This window comes from Psammomys obesus, unplaced genomic scaffold, assembly GCF_907164565.1.
Source record: "Psammomys obesus unplaced genomic scaffold, mPsaObe1.curated_primary_1811, whole genome shotgun sequence".
In the NCBI taxonomy this organism is placed as follows: domain Eukaryota; kingdom Metazoa; phylum Chordata; class Mammalia; order Rodentia; family Muridae; genus Psammomys; species Psammomys obesus.
The window spans coordinates 2,340,908-2,367,121 of record NW_026592890.1 but is presented as its reverse complement, the minus strand read 5'-3'; the positions used below and the strand labels follow the sequence as shown (position 1 = coordinate 2,367,121).

Here is a 26,214-nt window from a genome sequence, read left to right as displayed (position 1 = left end):
GATGTTGGAAACTGATAATAAGTAGTAAGATGTACTATGTAGCCCAATGTACACTGAAACTCCCAACCAGGCTGGTCTTGAACTCATAGAGATCCTGCCTGCCTCTGCCTCTGAGTGCTGGGGATTAAAGCTTTGCCATACCTGGCAAAGCTATGTGCTTCTTTCCAAGCATAACCACATGCAAATCAATGAACATTTTATCACATTTTTCATTCCTTTCAGCTGACAGTGATGGTCACAGTATATGAACACTCGAGACTCGGATATGTTATATATTTGATCTAATATAGTCCCATTAAAAACAAGGTACAAATAGAGATTAAATGAATTAACAAAGATACACTGAGAAATGAACAACTGTAAGCAACCTAAAGGAGCACATCAGCATCAGAGACAGACTTGACAATTAACAGTATGCACAGGAAAAAAGAAAAAACAGACAGTAGAAAAATTATGAAAAGTGCCCAGAGATCTGCCTGCCTCTGCCTCCCAAGTGCAGGAATGGAAAGCATACACCACTCTGCCCTGCAGCGCTGGGCTTATTATTTTATTTCATTTTACAGGTATGAGTTATTGTTTTTTGAACATGAGAAATGGGACTTAAAAATAAAATGAATATAAACGTTCTGCTAATTGTCCCAGTTGCTTCGGTTCCATTTTAGGTGACCACTGCGTGGACCGGCTTCTCTCTCTGTGTCATTTTTTAATAAAAGTCAGCAAAGATCTAAGCACGTGTATTTATGTATATGTGACACGAGTATTTCCTTTCTGTTTTCTCCATCATACACACTCTAAAGGACATTTACATGCACTGCAGGGCACATGGCTTCTTGGCTTTTGAGCAGTAACACGCGTGCTGTGAATTATCTCGCCCAGCTCCGAGAGCGCCCTAGTCTGCCTTTTCTTTCAGGTGCACAGTTCCCCACTCTGAGAGTGTGCAGTGTCTCTGGGGAACATCCTTAAGCTCTGCTAACCATTCGCTCAAGAGACTACCCAGCCCCCGACAGGCCGAAGCAACAGGAGCCTGGGGCAGCGTCAGCTGTTGCTCTCAGCAGCAATCTGAGCGGCAGCCAGCCGGGTTCTGTCCACAGCCCGGAAGGCAGCTCAGGAGCCCTGTTCCTCAGGGCTAGCAAATGAGAGCCACATCAGACAGGAGTGAGGGAAAGATGGGGAGGGCAGGGAGGGCAGGCTCCCAAAGAATCCAGCACTTCTTGTAACAGTGCGCACACACGCACACACACACACACACACACACACACATATATACACATATACAAACACATGCACACACACACACACAATTTGTTTTGTTTGAGACAGGATCTCACTATGTAGCCCTATGTACATGGAAACTCCCAGTGTAAACCAGGCTGGCCTTGAACTCACAGACATCCTGCCTGCCTCTGCCTCCTGAGTGCTGGAGATTAAAGATGTTCACTGCCATACCTGGCCATGATAGTGATAACTTTAACTGTCCCTGTCAGCCACAAGCCCAGCTTAAATGGTTGGCATCTTCGGTGAAAGCATATACAACTTGTTATACCTTCCCAGTCAAGATGCATTTGATAAGTTGGGGTTGTTTATATATAAGTTGGGGAAGCATTACCAGGCTAGAGTGAGTGAGTCCTAACTTGGTGGAGTTGCCGGAAGTACAGAGTGGCAGTTAAACAGAATTCCCACACTGAAGGGAAATGATTTGGCTGACACTACCCACAGAACATATACCACAGTTTACTCATCGGCCCTCATACGGATGGATGGACATGTGGGCTACTTCCAGCTTTCATCTCGGTGAACGTGGCATCGTGTGGCTGATCTGAGCTGACTCACACTTGCAGCAATGAGTGCTCACAGCCGATTCTGGGAAGGGGGTTGGAGTTATCAAAGGATCCACGCGCATCACCTTACTCCCACTACAGGGGCTGAGTGATTCGGCTCTCTCTCCTACAGTTGTGAAAACCCGCTCTTCACGCCAGCTTTTCTTAGAGGGGGTATTGTCAGGATCAGAACTTATTCTACATACGGGGTGAGATCTTTCTGTGCAGCGTTTTATTGCCACCTGGGGCAGGTGTATATGTGGAGACATGTATGAGGTGATTGGAGAACAATTTCCTGGAGCCGCTGGGGGCCACTCAGGGAAACAACTCCAGTCAGGAGGCTTAGTGGCAAGCCCTTTGCTCACGAGCCACCTCATCAGCGTGACCCACTGGTTTTTGTTTAATTACTTATTTTTCTTTATTTATATGCGTGAGTGTTTTGCCTGCATATAGGGACTTGTACCCCATGACGCCAGGTGCCCACAGCAGCCAGAAGAGGGCGGCAGATGCCCTGGAACTAGAGTTAGAGGCAACTTGTGAGCTACCGTGTAGATGCTGGGAATTGAACTAGGGCCCACCGCTGGAACAATCTCAACCACTGATACATCTCCCCAAACCACAGATTTTATGTTAAGATAAACTACACCTATCCTTTGTGTGTGTGTGTGTGTGCGTGTGTGTATTTCATCTTTATTAGGAGTCTTTCTCTGTTTTTCTATTTTAAACACCTCTGCTGTCTGAAAATTAACCTCTACACTTAAATAACAGTTATTTTCTCACTCCTGTCATTGTTTATGCATGTAACACTAGGTTTTGTTTGGATTCTGCTAGGTGGACCCTCCGGATTGTGAAGGATTTCATTCAGCTTTTCTTGATCCGTTGTAGGATACAGAATTTCGAGTTTGTGTCTGTAACATGAACAGACTGTCTTCTGGGGCACGGTGGGGTTTTGAACGTTTCATTTGTTGTAGCCAGTGTTCGGGTATTTGCCTGCATGTATGACTGTACAACATGTGTACTTTCCCACAGAGGCCGGAAGAGGGCGGCAGGGGTCACATCCTCCGGCACTGACATTATAGAGGTTGTGAGCTGCCCTATGAATGCTGGGAGGTGAACCTCAGTCCTCTGGAAGAGCAGGCAGGGCTCTTAACCACTGAACAATTTCCAGATCCCCCTCCTTTTCTTTTTTTGCTTTTTTGTTTGTTTGTTTGTTTGTTTGTTTGTTTGTTTGTTTTAAGGACTCTCTGTGTAGCCTTGGCTAGTCTGGGACTTGCTATGTAGACCAGACGGGCCTTGAAATCATAGAGGAATGTCCATGTCCGTTTCCTGAGTGCTTGGATAAAAGGTTTGCATCTTCATGCTCTGCCTGGGGCACAGTTTTAAGCTCATACTGAGTTTTAGCCTTTTGTAAATGCTTATACTTTCCTTTTAATACTACTTCAAAATGCATGTTCACTGACGTGTTTATCTTCAAATTTTCTCAGCAAATAATGTCAGTATTTCTTTAAATTTACTTGTGACAAATAAGAATAAAATATTGGCTTCTTTGCCAAAAATCAAGTATCCATAGGTGTGTGGGTTTATTTCTGGGTCTTCAATTTGATTCCATTGATCCACCATTCTGTTTCTATGCCATTACCATGCAGTTTTTATTACTATTGTTCTGTAGTACAGCTTGAGATCAGGGATGGAGATGCCTCCAGAAGATCTGTTGTTGTAGAGGATTGTTTTAGCAATTCTGGGTTTTTTGTTTTTCCGTATGAAGTTGAGAATTGTTCTTTCTAGGTCTGTAAAGAATTGTGTTGGTATTTTGATGGGAATTGCACTGATTCTGTAGGTTGCTTTTGGCAGGATGGACATTTTCACTATGTTAATCCTACTGATGCATGAGCATGGAGATGTTTCCATCTTCTGAGATCTTCTTCAATTTCATTCTTCAGAGACTTGAAGCTTTTTCAAACCAGTCTTTCACTTGCTTGGTTAGAGTCACACCAAGGTACTTTATGTTATTACTGGATATTGTGAAGGGTATAGTTTTCCTAATTTCTTTTTCAGCCTCTTTCATATACAGGAGGGCTATTGATTTTTTTTCTTTGAGTTAATTTTGTACTTAGCAACTTTGCTGAAGGTATTTTTCAGCTAAAGGAGTTCTCTCGTTGAATTTTTTTAGAGTCATATACACTATAATATCATCTTCAAATAGTCATACTTTAACTTCTTCCTTTCCAATTTGTATCCCCTTGATCTCCTTTAGTTTTCTTATTGCTCTCACTAGGACATCGAGTACTATGTTGAAGAGATATGGAGAGAGTGGGCAGCCTTGCCTTGTCCATGATTGCAGTGGGATTGCTTTAAGTTTGTCTCCATTTACTTTGATATTGTCTATAGGCTTGCTGTATATTGCCTTTACTATCTTTAGGTATGTGCCTTGTATCCCTGATCTCTCCAAGACTTTAAACATTAATGAACATTGGATTTTGTTGAATGCATTTTTGGCATCTAAGGAGATGATCATGTGGGTTTTCTCCTTCAGTTTGTTTATATGGTGGATTACATTGATGGATTTCTATATATTGAGCCACCCTGCATGCCTGGGATGAAGCCTTCTTGGTCAAGGTGGGTGATATCTTTAATGTGATCTTGGATTCAGTTTGTGAGTATTTTATTGAGTATTTTTGCATCAATGTTCATAAGAGAGATAGGTCTGAAGTTCCCCTTTTTTGTTGAGTCTTTGTGTGGTTTAGGTATCAAGGTGACTGTGGCTTCATAGAATGAGTTTGGTAATGTTCCTTCTGTTTCTATTTGGTGGAATAGTTTGAAGAGAATTGGAGTTAGCTCTTCTTTGAAGGTCTGGTAGAATTCTGTGCTGAAACCATCTGGCCCTGGACTTTTTTTAATTTTTATTTTTTTATTAATTACACTTTATTCACTTTGTATCCCCCCTGTAGCTCCCTCCCTCCTCCCCTCCCAATCCCTTCCTTTCTCTCCCTTCTCCAAACATGCCCCTCCCCAAATCCACTGGTAGTGGAGGTCTTCTTTTCCTTCCTTCTGATCCTAGTCTGTTAGGTCTCATCAGGAATGGCTGCATTGGGAAGAGAGACTTTTGATGACTGGTGCTATTTCCTTGGGGGATATAGGACTATTTAATCTATTTACCTGATCGTGATTTAATTTTGGTACATGGAATCTGTCAAGAAAATTGTCCATTTCATTTAGATTTTCAAATTTTGTGGCATATAGGCTTTTGTTTGCATTTCCTCAGTGTCTGTCATTATGTCCTCCTTTTCTTTTCTGATTTTGCTGATTTGGATAGTTTCCCTCTGCCTTTTAGTTGGATTGGCTAAGATTTTCTCTGCCTTGTTAATTTTCTCAAAGAACCAGCTCTTAGTCTCATTGATTCTTTGAATTGTTTTCTTTGTTTCTAATTCGTTGATTTCAGCTCTGAGTTTGATTATTTCTAATCGTCTACTCTCCTTGTGTATGTCTGCTTCTTTTGTCTAGGGCTTTTAGGTGGGCCATTAACTTGCTTGTAAGGAATGCTCTTGATTTTTGACAAAGAAGCCAAAACCATACAATGGAAAAAAGTCAGCATCTTCAATAAATGGTGCTGGTCTAACTGGTTGTCTACATGTAGAAAAATGCAAATAGATCCATATTTATCACCCTGCACAAAATTGAAGTCCAAGTAGATCAAAGACCTCAACATAAAACCAGACACACTAAGTCTGTTAGAAAAAAAAAAAGTGGGGAAGAGCCTTGAACTCATTGGCACAGGAGACAACTTCCTGAACAGCACACCAACAGCACAGGTTCTAAGATCAACAATCAATACATGGGACCTCATGAAACTGAAAAGCTTCTGTAAAGCAAAGGACACTATCATCAGAACAAAACGATAGTCTATAAACTGGGAAAGGATCTTCACCAACCCTATATCTGACAGAATGCTAATATCCAGAATATATAAGGACCTCAAGAAGTTAAAAAGCAACAGATCAAGTAATCCAATTAAAAAATGTGATACATAATTAAACAGAGAATTCTCAATAGAGTAATAGCAAATAGCAAAGAAACACTTAAATAAATGCTCAATGTTCTTAGTCACCAGAGAAATACAAATCAAAACGATCCTGAGATTTCACCTTATACCCATCAGAATGGCTAAGATCAAAAATTCAAGTGACAATACATGCTGGTGTGGATGTGGGCAAAGGAAACCCCTCCTCCATTGCTGAAGGGAACGTAAACTTGTACAACCACTTTGGAAATCAATCTTGGCACTTTCTCAGACAATTAGGAATAGTGCTACCTCAAGATCCAGCTATACCACTCCTAGGCATATATTCAAAAGAGGCTCAAGTATACAACAAGGACTTTTGCTCAACCATGTTCATAGCAGCTTTATTCATAGTAGCCAGAATCTGGAAAGAACCCAGATGTCCCTCAGCAGAGGAATGGATACAGAAATTTTGGCACATTTACACAATGGAATACTACTCAGCAATTAAAAACAAGGAAATCATGAAATTTTGCAGCATATGGTGGGAACTAGAAAAGATCATCCTGAGTGAGGTATCCCAGAAGCAGAAAGACACACATGGTATATACTCACTTATAAGTGCATATTAGACATATAATATAGGATAAACATACTAAAATTTGTATACCTAAAGAAGCTAATCAAGGAGAACCCTGGGTAAGATGAGCAATCCTCACTCAGAAAGGCACACAGGATGGACATGGAAGAGGGAGAAAGCAGGGAACAGGACAGGAGTCTACCACATAAGTCCTCTGAAAGACTCTATGCAACAGTGTATCACAGCTGATGCTGAGACTCATAGCCAAACTTTGGGCAGAGTGCAGGGAATCTTATGAAAGAAGGGAGAGATAGAAAGACATGGAGGGGTCAGGAGCTCCACAAAGGGAACAACAGAACCAAAAAACCTGGGCAAAGGGGTCTTTTCTGAGACTGATACTCCAACCAAGGACCTTGCATGGAGATAACCTAGAACCCCTGCACAGATGTAGCCCATGGCAGCCCATGGCAGTGGGTACCCTAGTAATGGGAACAGGGACCATCTCTGACATGAACTCAGGGGCTGGTTCTTTGATCACTGCCCCCTGATGGTGGAGCAGCCTTACCAGGTCACAGAAGAAGACAATGCAGCCACTCCTGATGAGAACTGATAGGCTAAGGCCAGAGGAAAGGGGAGGAGGACCTCCCCTATCAGTGAGCGTGGGTAGGGGCATGGGAAGAAATGAGGTAGGGAGAGTGGGATTGGGAGAGGATGAGGGAAGGAGCTACAGCTGGGATACAAAGTGAATAACCTCTAATCAACAAAAAAATAAATTAATTTTAAAAAAAAACTAAAAATTAAATACTGGCTAATAATCAGTGAAATTATCTTTAAGTCATTTGTCTAATTTTATTTATGTAAATAACATGTAATAGATGAAACTCTGTGGACTTCTTTTTATACCTCATTTTTCAAATTTAGCCAGTTGAAATTATCAGTCCAATTTTATTCTCTGTTCTGATTAGGAACAAGGAAGGGCAAACTCATGATTTCATGTGGAACTACACTAACTATCAAGGAGAACCCTGGGAAAGATGAGCAATCCTCACTCAGTCTGGTGTCAGTCTGGCTAGGGTCTCTGTCCCCCTGGCTCTTCCCTCCCCTCCCATCTTCTTCCAGTTTCCTCTCTCTTTCCCTTCTCTCTCTTACCCTTCCCCTTCCCTTCCATCTCATTATAGTCTCTCTCTCTTCTCTCTCCCCCAACTCTCTCTGTATGTATACAATATGTACGTGTGTGCGAGTTTCTGTGGGTGAGTGGGTGCACACACACGGAGGTAAAAAAGACAACCTTGCGTGTCAATTCTCACCTTTCATCTTGATTGCAACAGGGCCTGTCTTAGCTGCTGTGTGCCAGAGGCTGACGCACAAGCTTCCCAGGATTCTACCATCTTAGGAATACTGGAATTACATGCACTATCATACCCAGCTATGTGGGTTGTGGAAATTCAAATTCAGGGCCTCACACTTTTTTAATATAATTTTTATTTATTACAATTTATTCACTTTGTAGCACAGCTGTAGCGCCCCTCTCATCCCCTCCCAATCCCGCCCTCCCTCATCTCCTCCCATGCCCCTTCCCCAGTCCACTGATAGGGGAGGTTCTCCTCCTCTTCCCCCTGACCCTAGCCTATCAGGTCTCATCAGGACTGTCTTTCATAGTCTTCCTTGTGGCCTGGTAAGGCTGCTCCCCCCTCAGGGGGAGGTGATTAAAGAACCAGCCACTGCTCCCCTTACTAGGGAGCCCTCCTTACTAGGGAGCCCATTTGGAGACTGAGCTGCCATGGGCTACATCTGTGCAGGGGTTCTAGGTTATCTCCATGAATGGTCCTTGGTTGGGGTATCAGTCTCAGGAAAGACCCATGTGCCCAGATTTTTTGGTTCTGTTGCTCTCCTTGTGGAGCTCCTGTCCCCTCCAGGTCTTTCTACCTCCCTCTTCTTTCATAAGATTCCGTGCACTCTGCCAAAGTTTGGCTATGAGTCCCAGCCTCCGCTTTAACACTCTGCTGGATAGAGGCTTTCAGAGGACCTCACACTTTTACAGCAAGTGTTCAGCCCACTGAGCCACCTCCAAACTTCAGTCCTCTGGGCTACTTTAACAGAGACTCCTATCGTTTTCCCATCCTCACATTGCTTTCCCATCCTCAGGGTCTCACGCAGATCGCCATTTATCCACACACACCATCAGCCAATGAGCAATCTTTCTTTGCTGTTAATTGTGAATTTCTATCAATAAAAAAATGCATTCCCAGGTATTATCAAGCCTGTTAGCAGTGAGAATACATAACTCAAATCCATTTACTAAGGAGAAGTAATTTCTCATAAATCATGCCATGTTTTTATAATTTCTGCACAGCTGTCATTTGTGGTGGCAATCTTCTTCCTGCCAACCAGAGAGCTGAGGAAAGGTGTCTTTTCATCTGCCTCACAGTCCTATCAAAATGTTAGGACTGGAGCATTCCCCGGTGTCTGGCGTCCATCCTTTTGTAACAGGACTGCGTCTCATGAGGAAGCTGTTGAAGATGGATAGTGTTTGTAATAATGTATTTTATGTGTCTCATTAAGAAAAGGGAGGCAGAGCCAACACTGTGCAGGCAATCTATTATTAAGGGAAATATAATGGTGTTAAATCGATTTCGCCCTCCGTCGAAACTCAAAAGCTGCCCTGGGATCCACTGCATGGTGCTGACTTTTGACTGAGCTGATTATGGGTAAGTGAACAGCCCTGACTGAAACTGTTAGTCAACAGGGCACAGCTTGGGAGATGTAAGAAATTTAGCTCCACGGGGACTCTAGAGCTACTTCTCCTTGGGATGAAGATGTGGTGTGGGTGGTGGAGTGTTTGTGTAACATTCACAAGGCCCTAGGTTTTATCTCCGCAGCCACATAAACCAAGCATGGTGATGTGTGCCTGTCAACCCAGAGCTGAGGGAGTAGAGGCAGGAGCGTCAGAAGCCTCGAGTCATCCTGGATATATAAGGAGTTTGAGACCAGTCCAGGCTTTGTGAGGCCTCATATTTTAAAAATATTTTTTAATGTTGGAGATGAAAAAAAAATCTCTTGATTTATAGCTCAAGAGTGACAGGTAATATAGCTTATTGAGGCTAAGCAAGTGTCAGGTTAGCACACATCTTGGGGTCCATCTGGGTTTTATTTTAGGTCCATGTGTTACACATGTTGAGTGCCCTGTTCTTGTTTCTGTTGTGTGATTAAGTACTCTGACAAGGGCTACTTTAAGGGATAAAGTATTTATTTTGATGATAATCCCAGGCTCTAGTCCATCATTGTGGAGCAGGCAAGGCAGGGACTTAAAGCAGTGAGTCATGAACACATCAGCAGCAGAGAGACTATGAATGCATTCGGCTCACTTGCTCTACTCTTGGTGCAGCTCAGGACACAAACCCAGGGAACTGTGCCAGCCACGGGGTGCCGAGCCTTTCAACATCCGTTAATGCAATCAGGGCAGCCCCCACAGATATGCTCACTGGACCACCTGATCTCTCTTCCTGGGTGATTCTGGAACTGGTCCAGTTGACCACTGAAACTGACCATGAGAGGGATGACTATCAGGACCGTTCGGTCACGAGTCATTGAGTACAAAAACATCCAGGAGCAGAGTCCCCTCTGTGGCTCAGTATCCAACAGCGGTTCCTTCAGGGTATTCTCTTCTCTGCTCCCCTTTGTCCTGGTAGCCTGGTCTGGAAGAGATGCTTCAGTACGTTTAGCCAGAAGTGAGCAATGGCAACAGACCAAAGGCAGGTCTCTGGGAGGAGCTGGGATTCGTTGTCTGCGATGCGTGATCTGCGGGGCAGGCTGCTGCTCCTGACCTAAAGCCACTTGTGAAAAGAGGCTTCTGTGCAGCGCCTGCTCCGATCCTCGTTCCTCTTAGTCGTGTCTCTGCTGTGCTTTGTGACTCAGTGGTTAGTTGATATCTTACCTATTACCTAGTTCCTGTGTGCGCACCATACCTTGCAGTTTCTCTGTATTTGCACACATCTATAAAAAAAAAAAAAAGCTATTATTAAAATTTTACTGTACCATCAAATACCTTGGGTTATCTTGACTGCCTGGCCCTCGGGAAATGTCAGAGTATCTTGATGGTTGCAAAGGCACAACAGTGACACCTAAAGTAGAGGGAGGAAGAGCAGTGGGTGCTCATTGGGCTGTCTCAAATTAAGCAAGTCCACTTACCTGCATCTCCTGGCTGGGTTGATGAAGGACTGAGAGAGAGGATTCAGCGGGACGGAACAGCAGCCCAGGGATAGATGGCTCAGTGGGTCAGCCTGACAACTCAAGTCTGATGCCTGGAACATGGAAGAAGGAGAGGAGCAGCTCCTGGCAGCTTATTTTCTGCATGCTTCTGCACTATGGCACGTGTGCCCCCCTCACCAAAATAAAATATAGAGAAAGAAACTTTTCCTTGGGATAACTCTAATGGCCCCATTTACACTGTCTGCTGAAATACTGTAGAGTCCCTGTGGAGAAACATTTGCCAGGAAGAGGGTGCTCTTTCATGGCGAACCCAGGCAGACAGTTTTTTAACGTGAAGTACAAGATGTCGTCTTCAGGCTCGATGGAACCTGTATGAGAGAAGCACCCACGTGTCTTCACTGGTTCCCGAAATTTGCAAATCTCTTTATTTTCAACCAAGATCAAATGTTTCCTAACTCACATGAAATGGGAGCCAGGTGCTCTAAGTTTATTTTTGCGGCAGACATTTAACAGATATCTCAAAGGACTTCTCAAGTAAGTAGCTCGGTTCGCTCTAAGCCATAGTGGCAAGGTACCGAAGCCTAGACCACCCCAAAACCGCCAGCATGGACAAGCACAGGCAACACGTGTCTCGAGGTATCTGAAATACGCCCATTACCTAGAAAGACATTTGCAAAGGGTTCTGATTTTTGTTGTGCTCACATCTTCAACCCTCTATGAGTTTTTCTCTAGAAGCTTGTAGATCATAAATTCTGGAGACAGGAAGTTGTGATTTAAACCTTGATATTCAGCAGAATAGACAATGTCTGGGTGATCTGTCTGGTTTCCTGTTGATAAAATAGCAATGTTTCCTTTATGAGTTTGATCTGGAGGTTGCATGGAAATGCATAGAGTCCTCAGTAGTGAAAGAGGTGTTTTAAAGGTCGTGAATTAGATGGAAAAAGCAGTTCTCTGGAACTTTCCAACACGTGTGAATGGTTTATACATTTCCTGTGCCTTAAACATACTTCTATTTCTACAGGAAAAAATATCAGCATTAACTGATCCTCCCGTGGCACTTGGACAATGCCCATGGTGATACAGATATCAATACTAATTTTAAAGATTTCTCATCCTCCAATCACATGTAGAGGAAGTACAAAGGCTTAAAAACAAAGAGAATTAACATCGGCTGAAGGCTCATCCTGGGTCCAGTTCTGTGCTAATTACTGCAGCAGTTTTCATCTAATCCTCACAAATATCCCATAAATTACATAATGCTACTGTTCTGAATTTTATAATTGCTTGACCTAGGACTCAGCATGGTTTCCCAAACAGCTAGAGGATTGTGAGAGTGGAACAGTCCTCCATAAAAGTGGTAATTGTGCTTCACAGTCGGTGCTGAAACACAGATACCTTCTGTGTCTTCTGTTCTCATTGGCAAAAATGTGTTATTGCTCTGCAAGAGTGGATCTCAATTTACGGTTCCAGACCTGTTTGGAAGGTGTCAAACAACTGTTCTCAGGGGCCACCTATCAGATGTCCTGCATATCAGATACTTACATTATGATCCATAACAGTAACAAAATTGCAGTTACAAAGTAGCAAAAACAGTAATTTTATGGCTGGGGGTCACCACAACGCGAGGAGCTGTATTCAAAGACTGCAACATTAGGAAGAGTGAGAACCACCGACCTGTAGCAGAAAATCCAGCACAGCGCTGTGAGTACACCTTATAAACGTCACCGCCTTTTGGGAGAAGAATTTTGTGTCTATTAAGCATCATTTAAGAAGGAATCAGGGATTGACTTTTTGCACGTCTTTTCATTGTGTTACTCATCGTTAGGGTAGTCATCAGAAGTCTTGTTACGTGGCTGGTTGGAGTCTTGGAGAAATGGTCATGGAGTGCCTGCTACCTAAGGGTTGGGTAGTCTCACAACAACTCTGGAGCATCTAGAGCACTTGCAGTGGTTGCTCTATCTGGTTATGTTTCAAACACTGCCACCAGGACCCCCCTCCCCCCGCCGGCCCGGCCTCATGCTTTGCTGTGAGCTGAACCCATGGCAACCAATGCTCTTCCGTGTATATGCGAAGCTGGGGAATCATCATATTCCACCCAGGAGGAGCGAGGGGTCTGCTGCTCTGCTGCTCTACTTCTCATCTTCAGGGCTGTACTTAGGATCTTACAAGGAGTCTGGGGATTGCTGTCTGGCCTTAGGGTGGAATCTATCCGCTTTCACTGGCAAGCACGGCCTTTGGCAGCCCCCGCCCCCTGCTCCCTGCTCCTGGGATGAATGAAAATGTTTGGCAAAGTGCATGGAAGACACTGACTGAATGGGTTCTGTCGCTTGGGCACTCCCTGGATGTCAGGGGGTTTTCTTTTCTTTTCTTTTCTTTTCTTTTCTTTTCTTTTCTTTCTTTTCTTTCTTTTTCCAAACTGTGATTGAACTCGTATGAACTTTATAACAAGTCAGGGCCAGTATGCTGAAAACACACTGTGGCTAAAAGCTCATTATTTTGATTAAGTATACGGTAGGTCATGTGCTCTTAGGGAAACATGGCATAAACCTTCTAGGGCTGATTTTACAGTGAGTGGAACACAGGCTTCTGAAAAACAGCTCATTATTCAACCGTGTCTTTGTAGACCCTCTTGAGACCTGTATTGGGAAAGACTTGATCACGCGGCTCCTCCCATGCTGGATGTATTGGAGGGCATTCCAAGTCAGAGCTGTTCTTCATTACACAAGGAGCCGTGAGCTGAGAATCACAGGGTGCCGCGCTCATACAGAAGCTCAGAACAGCTGAGTCACATCCAGGATGTTACATTAGACACAGGCACACGGGGGATGTGCTCAGCCCATGTGCTCAGTTCTCCACGGACAGTTCCCCGTCGCGGTAATGTCCTGCCCTCTACACGTTAAGCAGCGGTATGCCTTGTCTCCATAGCAACTTCGCTGTTTGAATAGCCACCATTAAGAACTGCATGAAACATTTCTGTTAAAGGCAATTATTCTGCCACGCATTTTCATTCACAACGGTTCTGTTTTTTCTATTTACTTTTTTTATTTCTGTTTTTTTTTTTCTTTACCTTATTGTGACCTAGGTCACATTCTTTATGAGGATGGAAAACAGAAGAACATGCCTGCTTTGATTGTTATTTGTTAAAATGCCCATTTCCTATGAACAAGCATTCTGTTGGTCCTTTAAAGCGATCACATTATGACTCTATGTTAAACATGGCTTTTCCTTTTTATAGTGGGGCCATGCTAATAGATTCTTGTTACCATCCAGTGTCTATGACTAAAGCAGCTCTTGCAATGTTTTATTTCCCATTTTCAAAACATTCATCCTAAGGTAATACTGGTGTTCTAAAATAAAACAAATCCTGAACCAGACAGGCAAAACCACAGAGAAAGAGAGAGAACTTGGGATAAAAACACAGGTCCCCATGCGTGAATGACAAGCATTTTACCACCTGAGCAATTTCCTCAGCCATAAAAATCATATTTTTAAAAAAAATTATTGGCGTGTGCTCTTTAATCCCAGTACTCTGGAGGCAGGTAGGTCTCTGTGAATGGTCTACATAGTGAGTTCCAGGCCAGCCAAGGGCTACACTGTGAGACCTTATCTCTAAAACCAACACAACCCAGAAATGCTCTTTTATCTAATTGTTCTTCCAGGAGCTCCTAAATGTCTCAGCAATGGGATCATCTTTCCTTTTGCCTTATCTGTGTAAATACAGCTTCTGTGAGGAAGCCTGGATTACCACCTGGCAAGAAAGGAATGTCTCTTTCCCTTGCTCCATTCCTCTAACATAGAATGCAACAGACAAGGTCACAGTTAAGCACAGTCACAGAGCAAGCAAGAGTGTCAAAACAGCTGTTAAAATGTATTGCTGAGCAAACTGAGCAGCTTGTTTTTATATATTCATGCAGATATAGATATACGTAACAGAAACAATAAGAAGAGAAGGCCATGAACGTGAAGGGTGTGTAAATGGGAGCAGTATGTAAATGGAGAAAGATAATTGGGGGAGGGGGGAGTGATGTTATTATTTTTTAATTTAAAAAAACTTACATGTGAAAATTAAATGCCAAACCATACTACCTTGCAATATGCAGATATTGTTACTTAAAAATCATAAAAATTGTGAGATTACTTTGAGAGATGAATTCTCAGTTAGCTCTTTCTCCCTCTGAGAAAAACAAGCTGCAGCTGATGAACTCTCGTTGCTCAGTGGGGCCCAGTGGGGTATAGATTCTTCTCTCATGGTCAACAAGAGCACTAAGGTGGCAGGCCCAGATTCTGCCCTTAAAACGCTGAGTTTTGGAGGAAACCTCAGAGATGGGAAAGCGCTACGTCAGTGTCAGTGTGTGTCAGGCAAGATAAAGCGATAACCAGTGCCTTCCCAAGGCTGAGAGCGTGTTCCAGGACCCCCTGGAGGAAGCACCTCCTCAGGGTGCTGGGGAGACGGGGAGGCAGAATCCAATCCAGCAAGAGAATGTAGCCCACGTGCAAATCGCAGCTGCGTGTGGCTGGTTCACCATGCTGTATGGACCTGGAGGGAAATCCTCTGCTCTTGCCCAAATGGGAACAGAGATGAAAGGGGATGAGAGTCCCAAGCAGAAGAAGACTAGGACAGGTGTGCCCCGTGAGAGTCAGGACTGCACCACGAGGCCCATGGTGGGTGCCTGACACTGCGCAGTGCCCTGTTTATACACAGATCAACAGTGGCACTCTGAGGAAGTAGCGTGAGAGGTGCTGGGTGATTAATTGTGGGTGGCTTCATACATCGAAGGTATGTTCCCCAAGGGAGTTCACATCCTCGGGTGAATGGGGCAGGGTGGGGCAGAGCTGAGATCACAAAACACAGAGTGTGGATACGCCCTCGTGATTTCTCCTTCATACCTGTGCGTGCGTATGACTGTGTATGTGTGCGTGTACACGAGTGTGTGCGTGCATGTGCCTGTCATTCCTCAGTCACCTTCCACCTTGTTTTCTCAGGGTGTCTTACTGAGACCCGGGGCTCCCCAATTTGACTAGACTGGCTGGCTTGATAGCCCTTGGCACCCCATCTCCTCTTTAGCACTGGGATTACAAGTGTCCATCAGGGCCACACCAGCCTCTTCCATGGGGCTGGGTCCTTGTGCGTGTGTGGAGATCCTCTGATAACCAGTTTACCTCCCCTGGGATGATATGTTTAACACACTCCTGAGAATATTGGTTGTGGGGTGGGGGTGGGGCAGCAATTTGGCTCAGCAGGTCAAGGCACTTGCTGCCAAACCTGAGGACTTGAATTCAATCCCAAGGTGGAGGAAGAGAACCAACTTCTTCAAACTTCCATCTGACCTCCATGCATGCGACATGCCATGACTGTACATATATATTTATATATTTATATTAAAGTTGTGAACTAGGAAGTGATATCTAGCAGCTGGTTTGCTCAGTTAGGAAGACATGCTGACCTAGCTGGAGCAGAGAACTGAGCAGGAAAAAAAATCGCATTGAAGAGTTGCTTTTCTCTAAGGAGTAGGGGGGAAGATCATCACAACTAAAAATAAGTATCTTTGTGTGGTGAATTGCTTCCCTTGTCTGCCACATTGCTAAAGAGAGACTCACAAATTTGGCTTGTTTAGCAAATACCTTTTAGGGGCTCAACACTGAGTCAGTAAGGACATAATTGAGCAGAATGTCCTCCCTTAAACATGACAAGATGGCCACAATTATAATGATGTGCATTGTTGGATAATGAGCTGATTGTGGGTACTATGAGTCACTCGGGACTCAGTTCATTTACATGCAATAAAAATCACAGCGTAGTAGTGAAATAGAAGGAGCCAAACCCTTAGTCTTATTTTTTCACTGAGGAGGCTTTTGTGTAGATCCCTTGAGACAGGAAAATCCTAACCAATGCACATAAAAACCCATCACAGAGAAACTGAAATGATCTTAAGAAAGAAGATCCTGATGAAAATCTTTGCCATCTGTAGCCTGAAAACACTGTGGCCTCCAGCTTGCTGGCACATGGGGAGAACAGCTCACTCAGGCATTCCAGCATCCGGCATGCCCTTGACAGAGCTGACACTTACCTAACCGAGGACTGACTCTGAGTGGGGTATCTGCTCTGAGTCTTTAATGCATCGGATTCCTTTAATCCCCACAGCTATTCTGATGTGTTGCCGCCCTCTATTGCTGTTGATTTCTATCGGCCAATGAGGAAGCTGCCACAGAAAGAAATTAAGTAACTACCTGGAGATCTTCCGATAAACAAGAACACAGACCTGAGGACCAGGCAACATGAATGGAGAACTTGTTCATTCACACTTCAGTGTACCATTGAGCTTAGCTGGACCTAGGCTTGCCTCCAGAGCGGCCCAGCGGTCCTGTGCTCCCCAGCCTGGCACTCCCTGCCCTACCCCCAGCTCCAGTGTGGCAGGCAGTGCTCACCCAGACCCAGTTTTTAATACGGCTTCTGAGGACATGAACTCAAGTCCTTACACTTGTGTAGCAAGTGCCTGAAACTGCTGAGCTCTCTTCCTTGCCCTAGAACTAACTTTGATGCATGGTCAGTTCTCCCCTGAGTCTTCCTAATTTTCCAAAGCCAATCATGCCAGTATGATAACCTCCTTACCAACATAGAGGATGAAGGGGTCTTCTTTTTCTTCTGAAATAAGGAAGTGTAAAGCCTGTTGGTCTCATATTTATATGTGAGATAGTTTTCTAAAAATCCTAATTTTGTGTAAGTTTTCAGATAAAATAGAGTTGTTTTCCTCCTAGCAGCCATTGGTCAGTTCTCTGGACCTATAGCTGATACTCACACTCATCCTGTATGGGGAAATTTGGGGAAAGGATGAGGAACAGAGTGAAATTCAATGGTAACTGTATTTAGAGGTAGAAGACTGCAGGTAAAATTTCCAAATTTCTGTCTTGGAGAACTATGCACTTTAACAATCAGAGGAATGAATCTTCAGTACCTACCATCATCAGGAATCAGTATTTATTGTATCTCTACTACAGATAGAGAGCACTGTGTGACTACAGGAAACACACACAGTCACACTCACATACACACACTCTCTCTTACACACACACACGTCCTCATATATATACTCACACACACTCACATACATTCATACCCAAAAACACACACTCACCCACAAACTCTCACACACTACACACATACATAGACAGTCACACACAGAGACTCAAATACACACTCACACGCATATTTACACACACTCTACACCACACACACACACACACACACACACACACACACACACACCACTTACACTCACACACACACAAGCATGCACATTTTCTTAAGAGTTTTACAACCTTATTAAAAAAAAACAACTGAACACAAAAATTGCGTACTATGTGATGCTGCTGATTGACAACAGGACCTGTGAGACTGTGGGCCCCGACATGGGCTTCTCTGCCTTCCTCTCAGCTGGGTTTTGAACATGTGGCCTGAGAGCCGAGAGAAGCCTGCTGCTTCAGTCTAATCACCCCTGGTATTTTCGGGCCTCCTTCAAACCTGGCTTTGGTGTGAAGGCTCGAGGAGGCATCACTGGAGACTCACCCCCCAGTTAAGCCTGTACTCAGCTCGTCTATCTGTCCGTCTGTCTCCTGACACTTACGGTCCTCACAACGTAATCCGTTATTCCCGTCTTCATGCTGTCATTTCAAATTCTGGATTATGAGTCTTTGTTTAAAGCAGCAGTTCTCAAACTGTGGGTTGTGACCCCTTCAGCAAGCCTCTATGCCCAAAAATATTTACATTATGATTACTAACAGTAGCCAAATTATATTTTAAAAATTGCAATGAAGATAATTTAATGATTGGGGTCACTACAATGTGAGGGACTGTACTAAAGGGTTGTAGAATTAGGGAGGGTGAAAAACATTGGTCTAGAGTATGTCTGTCTGTCTTATAAAAGTGGAATTATAAAATAAAAATACTTGTTAGTTTCTTCTAAATTCTCCTTTTAGTTTTCTGAACACATTCCAGTTTCTTTTATAAATAGTGGTGACAAGAATTGGACATAATATTTAATTATCTCAGAGAAAACATACCTAGGCTTTTCTTAGAAAAATATCCTCTGTTAATGGAATCTCGGTTCCTGTGGATTAATGTATTTAAAACAACATGCGGTTGATTGATATGATACCTAGACATTTCCACGCTGCAGTAAAGCTGTGTTTCTGTCACCGTAGTTTTAGGCAGCTGCTTTGAGACCCGTAATCATCATCGTTAAGTCTATCCCTTTAAATTTTATCTTGTTTTATATGGCTCAGTCTTCAACTTAAAAAAAAAAAATGATTCTGATCACTGCCTTGGATCCAAAGGGAACCTGAGGAGAAGAAATAGAAGAATAAAATCAGGCACAGCTGGAAATGAGATCAGAATTTGGTTAACATTCCTTGAAAGACACGAGTATTGCACGACAGCAAATCAACCATCTCTGGTCGCTGTGTCTGAGTTGTGGGTTTTCCTCATTAACAATCGTGTTTGGGCTTTGAGGAGGAGATGGTGATGCTGGACCATTGGTACTGAATGCATCTCAGCCTTTCCAGCACCTTATTACAATGGCCAACTGAAGCCTTTGTGGCTGTGGCTGCAAGCTGGGCACCTGGCCAGCTCTGCTCTGCTTCACTCTGGGTCCTAGATGATCCAAGAGAAGCTTTAAGTAAAGTCGAGCGTGGAGCAGCTTAAAAGGAGGGGGCAGCTTCTTGTTTTCTTTCCACCAAGACTCGAGGAGAGAGCTGAGAAGAATCAGCTTGCACGTAATCAAATGTATTTGAGAATTATGCTTCATTTTACATAATGCTTTCAGGTTTTATTTATGGCATTAAAATTTGTTTTGCTGAAAAACAGAGATTGATGAGGTCTAATAAAAACATGAGTCATGCCAGTTTTTCTTCGGTATGTGCTGATAAGCCCCAGCCATGTCCCTTCAGCCCTGCTGTTCTCAGGTGCATACTGTGAATGTATGGAAACATCTGCATTTTAGCCACAACTGCAAGGGGGGTTGATAGTTGCTCAGACTCTGGGAATTTCATTCTGTTGGCCCATTTATCCATTTCATTGCCATTCTCTGCCATGTGAAAATTATCCTAACTACGGGTGCTGGGAGACGGCTCAGTAGTTAGGAGAGCTCTGACTGCTCTTCTGAAGGACAGTCACAGAGGCACACAGCCATCTGTACCTCCAGGCTGGGGGACTCTAATGCCTTCTTCTGGCCTCTGCAGGCACCGGGAATGCAAGAGGTGCAGACAAACATCTACATACATAAAACGTTTTAAAAATATCATAGTATTCCATTGACAGGTAGGACAAGCATCCCTGTACATTCTTACTTCTAGAAATGTCTGACCTATGAATAGCCCTTTGTTTTTGTTTTGTTTTTGCATTTTATTTGTTTGTTTGTTTGATGGTTTTAGTGTCTTTTTAATCCTTTTGTTAAGTTCTGAGAATGGTATAACTAATGTTTTCATTATACACACACTGAATTTATAAAATGACTTGATGACAAATATAGCACTTTTTTAAAGTTTAATATTTGAATTATGCTTTAGAAATAAACAGTTTTGCAAGATTGATTCTTGAGCTGTCTGTGAGGGGAGCTTCTCCTCAGTCTTTCAGGGTTTCTCTGTGGGCAACGTCACGTAAATCAGCAAGCACGTGCTTCCCTTTCCCTTCCTACTCGTCTTTTCTTACATAACTGAATCAGCTGTCTGGGAAATTGATAGCTTTAAAGGTTGGGTGTAAATGACCTCATTGTCCTTGTCATTTATAGGACTCTGTGGGCTGCCATAACAAATGTCCACAGGCTGGGTGATTTATAAACAAGGGAGGTGTGTCTACCATGGTTTCTTGGGCTGGGAATCCAAATTTGGGGCCCATCATGGCCAGGTTCTGATGAACTTCTAACTTCTCTCGGTGTCCTCGCATGAAAAACAGCAGGAAAGTGTCCTCTGTTACATGAAGGTAATAATTTCACTCTCATGGGCTCCGTCCTCCTTGCTCAAATACACCTCCAAAATGTAATCTCTTAGGACCATCACACGAGGGACCAGCAGGGTAATTCATGAACTAGGGAGTGATAAGTTCAATCCACATTAATGCCTGCTATGTCTTTAAAAAGTATTTATTTTATGTGTTTATTATTTATACAGTATGCTGCCTGTGTGGATGCCTGCAGGCCCGAAGAGGGCACCATATGTCACTATAGATGGTTGTGAGCCACCATGTGGTTGCTGAGAATTGAACTGAGGACCTTTGGAAGAACAGCCAGTGCTCCTAACCTCTGAGCCATCTCCCCAGCCTCTGCTGTGTCTTAATATACTCCATCACGCTACTATAATGGACTACCTGGAGCTCAGCAATGTAGAAAGAAAAGTTTGTTTTGGGCTTGCAGTTCTAGAGGCTGGGAAATTTGAAGCTGAGGCCCAACATCTGCTCAGTTTCTGGTTCAGGCCACATGCTAACTCAACCCTGGGCAGAAAACAGACAGCAAGCAGGCATGTGTGAAGGAGGACTCAGGGGAAAGCTGACCTAAGACAGCCCACTCTTGTGATAGCTAGTTCAGTGTCATTCGAAGCACATTAGTGCTTTCACAGGAGCTGCTCCACACTCTTGTTCTCACTCCACTGCCGCATTACATTGAGGAATGAAGCTTCACTCTGAGTTTTCCTGAAAGAACATGACATTCAAGCCACCACAACTTAGTAAACAAGGAAAAAGTGGCTCTTGGATTAAAATGTCGAATATTGTGATATCTACAAAATCAGTTTCAATAGAAGGGAAGGGAAGTGTCCCTCTTTCCTAATTTGTGTAGTTTTAAATGTAATTCTGATTTCTCCTAAACAGAGAAACGTGAGGCTTTCTCTCAGCCAGTAATCAAGTCTGGTATCATATTTTACAGATTTCAATGCTTGACTGTTAACATGCCATGGCTTCTTCCCTCTGATTTTTTTCTTCCAACTAGGGAACAGCAGGCTTAAAGTAAGACACTGAGTGAATCTGTCAGAAATGACCCCCACTTCTGAATTGTTGTTTAAATGAATATAAAATTTCTGAGTGTCTACTCTGCCTCAACACATGGAAAACATTATTTTCTTCCTTATTATTATGATTTTTAATAGCTTACCGTCAATCAAAATCTTATTTCTCTGTTATTAATTCCATATTTCTGCCCTTTACTTTGTGAATCTGAGTTTTACTATAATATGTGTGTGGGCTTGTTATTTCATTCATCCTGTTCAGCATGTGGTGTGTTCTTTCACTATGAGTCTGTGTTTTGTTTTCTTTTGAGAAGTTTCCGGCTAACTCCCCTTAAAATATTACTTTCCTGACAACCTGTTAATTCTCTCCTTAGGCTAAAAATATTGTCGAGTGTGTGGTGGGACCTCTGTGTTCCCCCTTTATTTGTGCCCATTTTCTTACTCTTTAATATTTTGCTCTTGTCTTTACTGCATTCTCTGTATATTCACTGATACTATAACTGAATTCCCCTGGAGTATTTTTTAATATTGTTTTAGATGTATGTATTATATGTGCATACGTATTTTGGTTGCATGTAGGTATGTGTACTGTGTGTGTGCAGTGCCCGCAGGGGCCAGAAGGGGCATCAGACCTCCTGGACCTGGGGTTACAGGCCGCTGGTGAGTCCTGGGTGGATGCTGGGAAGTGATCTGGGTCCTCTGCAAGAGCAAGCAGCAGTCCTAACTGTTGCGCGTCTCTCCAGCTCCAGGGCGTTGCTTGGAGCAGAGATCGTCGCTATGCTTCGGGTTTTCCAGTCGCTGTGTCTAATGTTATTTCTCTTCACTTGCCATTGTGACAGCTTTTCACAGCTTGCGTTTCTGTCTTCCTTCAGCCAGTTGGGATCTGAAGTAGAGGAGATGCGAAAAAGGCAGCAATCACAAAATGAAGGAACGCCGGCTGTGTCCCAAGCACCTGGGAACCAAAGGCCCAACAACACCTGCTGCTTCTGCTGGTGCTGCTGCTGCAGTTGCTCCTGGTAGGTCGATACTGGACCCATTATGAGCATTTGTGACAAACCTCCGTCCCACGGAAGCCTGGCAGCCTGTTCTGTTTGCCTGCTGTGTGTGTAGGAATTACTGAAGACCGTCTCTGATATAAGACACACATCCCATAGGCAAAATTAACTCCCTCAGAGCCTACATTTAAAATGATAGTAAGGTAAAGAATGAAAAAGTACTATATGTCATGTTTTCTTCCATGCATTATTCTTATGGATATGGGTAAAAATAAGACTATAATTATAGGGCGGATTGTCAATAAGCAGCAGTGTCATGACGGCTCAAAAGCCAGGAATATCAAGGAAATACCCAATACTATTGCACATAGTGTTAAATGTACTGTTGTTGTTTTTTGTGTTTTGTTTTCGATTACATGCTTCCTCCTAGGGACTGGTCATTCAGATGCATAGCCAGGGCACCAGGATTCAGAGCAGTAGTGCCAGATATAGCAGTCTTGCCAACAAAGGCACATAGTGTGCCTGGAAGTCCAGACACTGAGCTTGGAAGGAAGATCAAATCAGTCTCCTAAAATCCCTGTAATCAGAGCCAAAGGGCCTGAATTTTGCTGCAGTTTAACACTGACAAGCTACAGGATAGCTGTTTGTTCTGTTTTTCCCCTCAAACTGTAATGAGAAAGACATAGTGAGAAAGCTGATCTCCAAGGTCCTGTCTTATGCTAAGTCTGCATGACTCAGGGCTCTTTCCAGGTCCAGATTCCCGTCATGTACCTAATGAGGCAATCGGTCAATTCAAAGCTTGTGACAGTCACGCAGATGAGATACCTCAAGGCTAGACTAGACTTACTAGGACTTTTCATTGAGCCTTACCATTGGGGGTCTTTTAAGACTCAATTTTTAAGCAGAATTTCCAGGGTACCAGTGGCTACTGGGTTTCCCTGGCCAATTTCAAAATGTGACCAAAGGGCCACGTGGCTGAGTCGTCTACTACGTGGCCTCTCCTGTTTTCCAGTGTCCACTGAGCTTGCTCTTCTCCTGTGGCCCAGCCTCATTGCTGCTGGGGCCGAGGATGGAGATTGTCCTCATAGTGTGTTGGTAGTTTCCCTTGGTGAGGAAAAAGCTGCAGCTGACCAAGAAAACTGCAGGCCTAGAAAGCCTCCAGATACTGTAGTCAGCAGGAAGGCTCAGCATGGTTCTTTTTTTATGAATGATGACTCTGTTAGGGAAAGTCACACACGATTAATTTACATCCAATTTCAGAGGAAGGAAAGAAAGTTCTAGGTGAGGTTGCCATCTCTGTCATGGTTATATAGGTTTTGTTTCTTGTCGCTCCTACAGAGACTATCGAGCACAAGTCTTAACCATGAAAGACTTAGTGGGACAGTAGGGGAGTTCTCAGGTCAGACTGCCAGAGATCAAACTGTGTTCGTATCTGTTACCAACAGCAAATTAGTTCATCTTTCTGGTCCTCACAAACCTTATCTGTCAAATAACTAACGTGAACCCATACCTCATAATGCTATGAAGTTAAATGAGATGATACGTGTGGTGCGCTGAGAGAAATGTGGCACACAGTGAGCGTTTAATGTGTGTAGCTTCCCGGGGAAAAGGGGAATTGCGTACAGGAATAATAACAACACATTCAGAGAGTGTAGTGCAAAATTAAAAAAACAGCATGTAGGGCCAGCGAGATGGCTCAGCAGGCCTGGAACCAACAGGGTGAAAGTAACCAAGCAACCCTGAAACGTAGCCTTCCGACGTCATGCTTCTACCGGAGCACACTCGTGTCTGCCCACACACACGGATGCTCATGTCTGCACCAGGAGTACATGCACACACACGCCATATCTACACACAACAACAGTGAAAGTTTAGAAGCAGCATGTAGAGGCAACACAGAAGTTATCTTAGGAAATAAAACTATTTTATGCTAGATTCTATATAAACATCGAAAATACAGTTATGCGGCATAAAAATTGTGCTTCTGTTTCTCATTCTCACTTTGTCACGCTCCTGAGATTGGTTATTATTTTAGTTACCTGGTAAAACTTGAGGTTTTGGGTTTTTTTTTTTTTTTACTTATTTTTATGTGTGTGGATATTTTGCCAGAATGTATGTGTGTTTATCATCTCTCACTAGTACCCAGAAAGAGCAGAAGAGGGCATCAGACCCCCAGAGACTGGGGTTCCAGATGGTTATGAGTTGTCGTGTGATTAGGCGCCAAACCCAGCTCACCTGGAAGAGCAGCCAGCGCCTTCACTACTGAGTCATCTCTCCAGACCCCAGTTCTTCACTGTTTTCAGAATTAAAACACTGTACTGAATGAAGTTCTTGGCTTTCACTCTGCTAGATGCCTAGTGAATACAAACATTTGTCGTTTCAACAACAGTTAGAACCATAACTAGGGTCATTTCTTCCTTTAGATAGCATTATGTGCTGGACCTAAACAAACCTGGATCATGCGGGCCCATCGCTCCCTGTGGCTCCTTGAGAACGCAGTGGGCAAGAGATAGATACTGCTGGTGCAGTTCTGGGGGTTGTTTTTGTGAGTGGTACTGTTTTCATTTTGTTTTGTTTTGTGCTATTATGTCAGTGTTTTGTTTGCATGTCTGTGCGCCACATGAACGCAGTATATGCAGAAACCAGAAGAAGGCATCAGATCCCCTTGACCCGGAGTTTAGATGGTGAATGGGGGTGCTGGGAACCAAACACGGTCCTCCAAAAAACATCCGGTGCTATTGGCTGCTGAGCCACCTCTCCAGCCCCATGACGTATCTATTAGTGTACTCCACCAGTAAGAAAGCACAATATAGTAAATACAAAAAAAAAAACAAAACCGATAACAACATAGTAATTGATTGGCAATTGTGTGGTACACGTGGCTACGTGTGCCGTGCACTCGTGGGACCTACAGGACAGGTGGTTGTCCACGGCAGTATCGTCACAGGTGAGTGAGTGGTGTGTTGCGCCACAACACAGCAGTGGTTATGTGGTCACCAAGAGGGGGATTTTTTTCCTTTCTGTTTTTTCACAATTTATTCATTACATATCCCAACTGAAGCCCCCTCCCTCAACTCTCCCAGTCCTACCCTCCCTCCCTCTTCCCCTCATCTCCTTGCCCTAGTCCGCTGAAAGGGGGAGTTCTCCAGTATTGCCATCTGCTCATAGCTTGATAAGTCTCATCAGGACTGCCTGGATCCTCTTCCTCTGTGGCCTGGCAAGGTTGCATCATCAGGGGCGAGTGATCAGAGAGCAGTCAACTGAGTTCATGAAAGAGGCAGCCCCTGATCCCATTACTTAGAGATCCACATGGACACTGAGCTGCCAATCAGCCACATCTGAGCAGGGGGTCTAGGTCCTCTCCATGCATGGTCCTCTGTTGGTGCATCAGTCTCTGTAGGACCCCTGGGCTCAGATCTTTTAGTTCTGTTGGTCTCCTTGTGGGGCTCCTGTCCCCTCCATGTCCCTGTAATCCTACCCCTCTCTTCCTCCATAAGACTCTCTGAGCTCTTCCCAAAGTTTGGCCCTGAGTCTCAATATCTGCTTGGATCCCCTGTTGGGTGAATCTTTTCAGAGAACCTTTTATAGTAGACTCCCATCCTGTTTCCTGTCTTCTACCACTTCTGG

General features: G+C 43.7%; 1 protein-coding gene across 1 annotated transcript in view; it reads left to right on the top strand.

The window, feature by feature from the left end:
- Rgs17 (regulator of G protein signaling 17) overlaps positions 1–26,214 on the top strand; it is an 81,771-nt gene that overhangs the window by 34,894 nt on the left and 20,663 nt on the right. The window contains exon 2 of the mRNA XM_055615865.1: positions 22,465–22,608. Coding sequence (XP_055471840.1) covers positions 22,490–22,608 — 119 coding nt within the window. The 5' untranslated portion in view covers positions 22,465–22,489. The remainder of the gene's footprint in view (positions 1–22,464; positions 22,609–26,214) is intronic.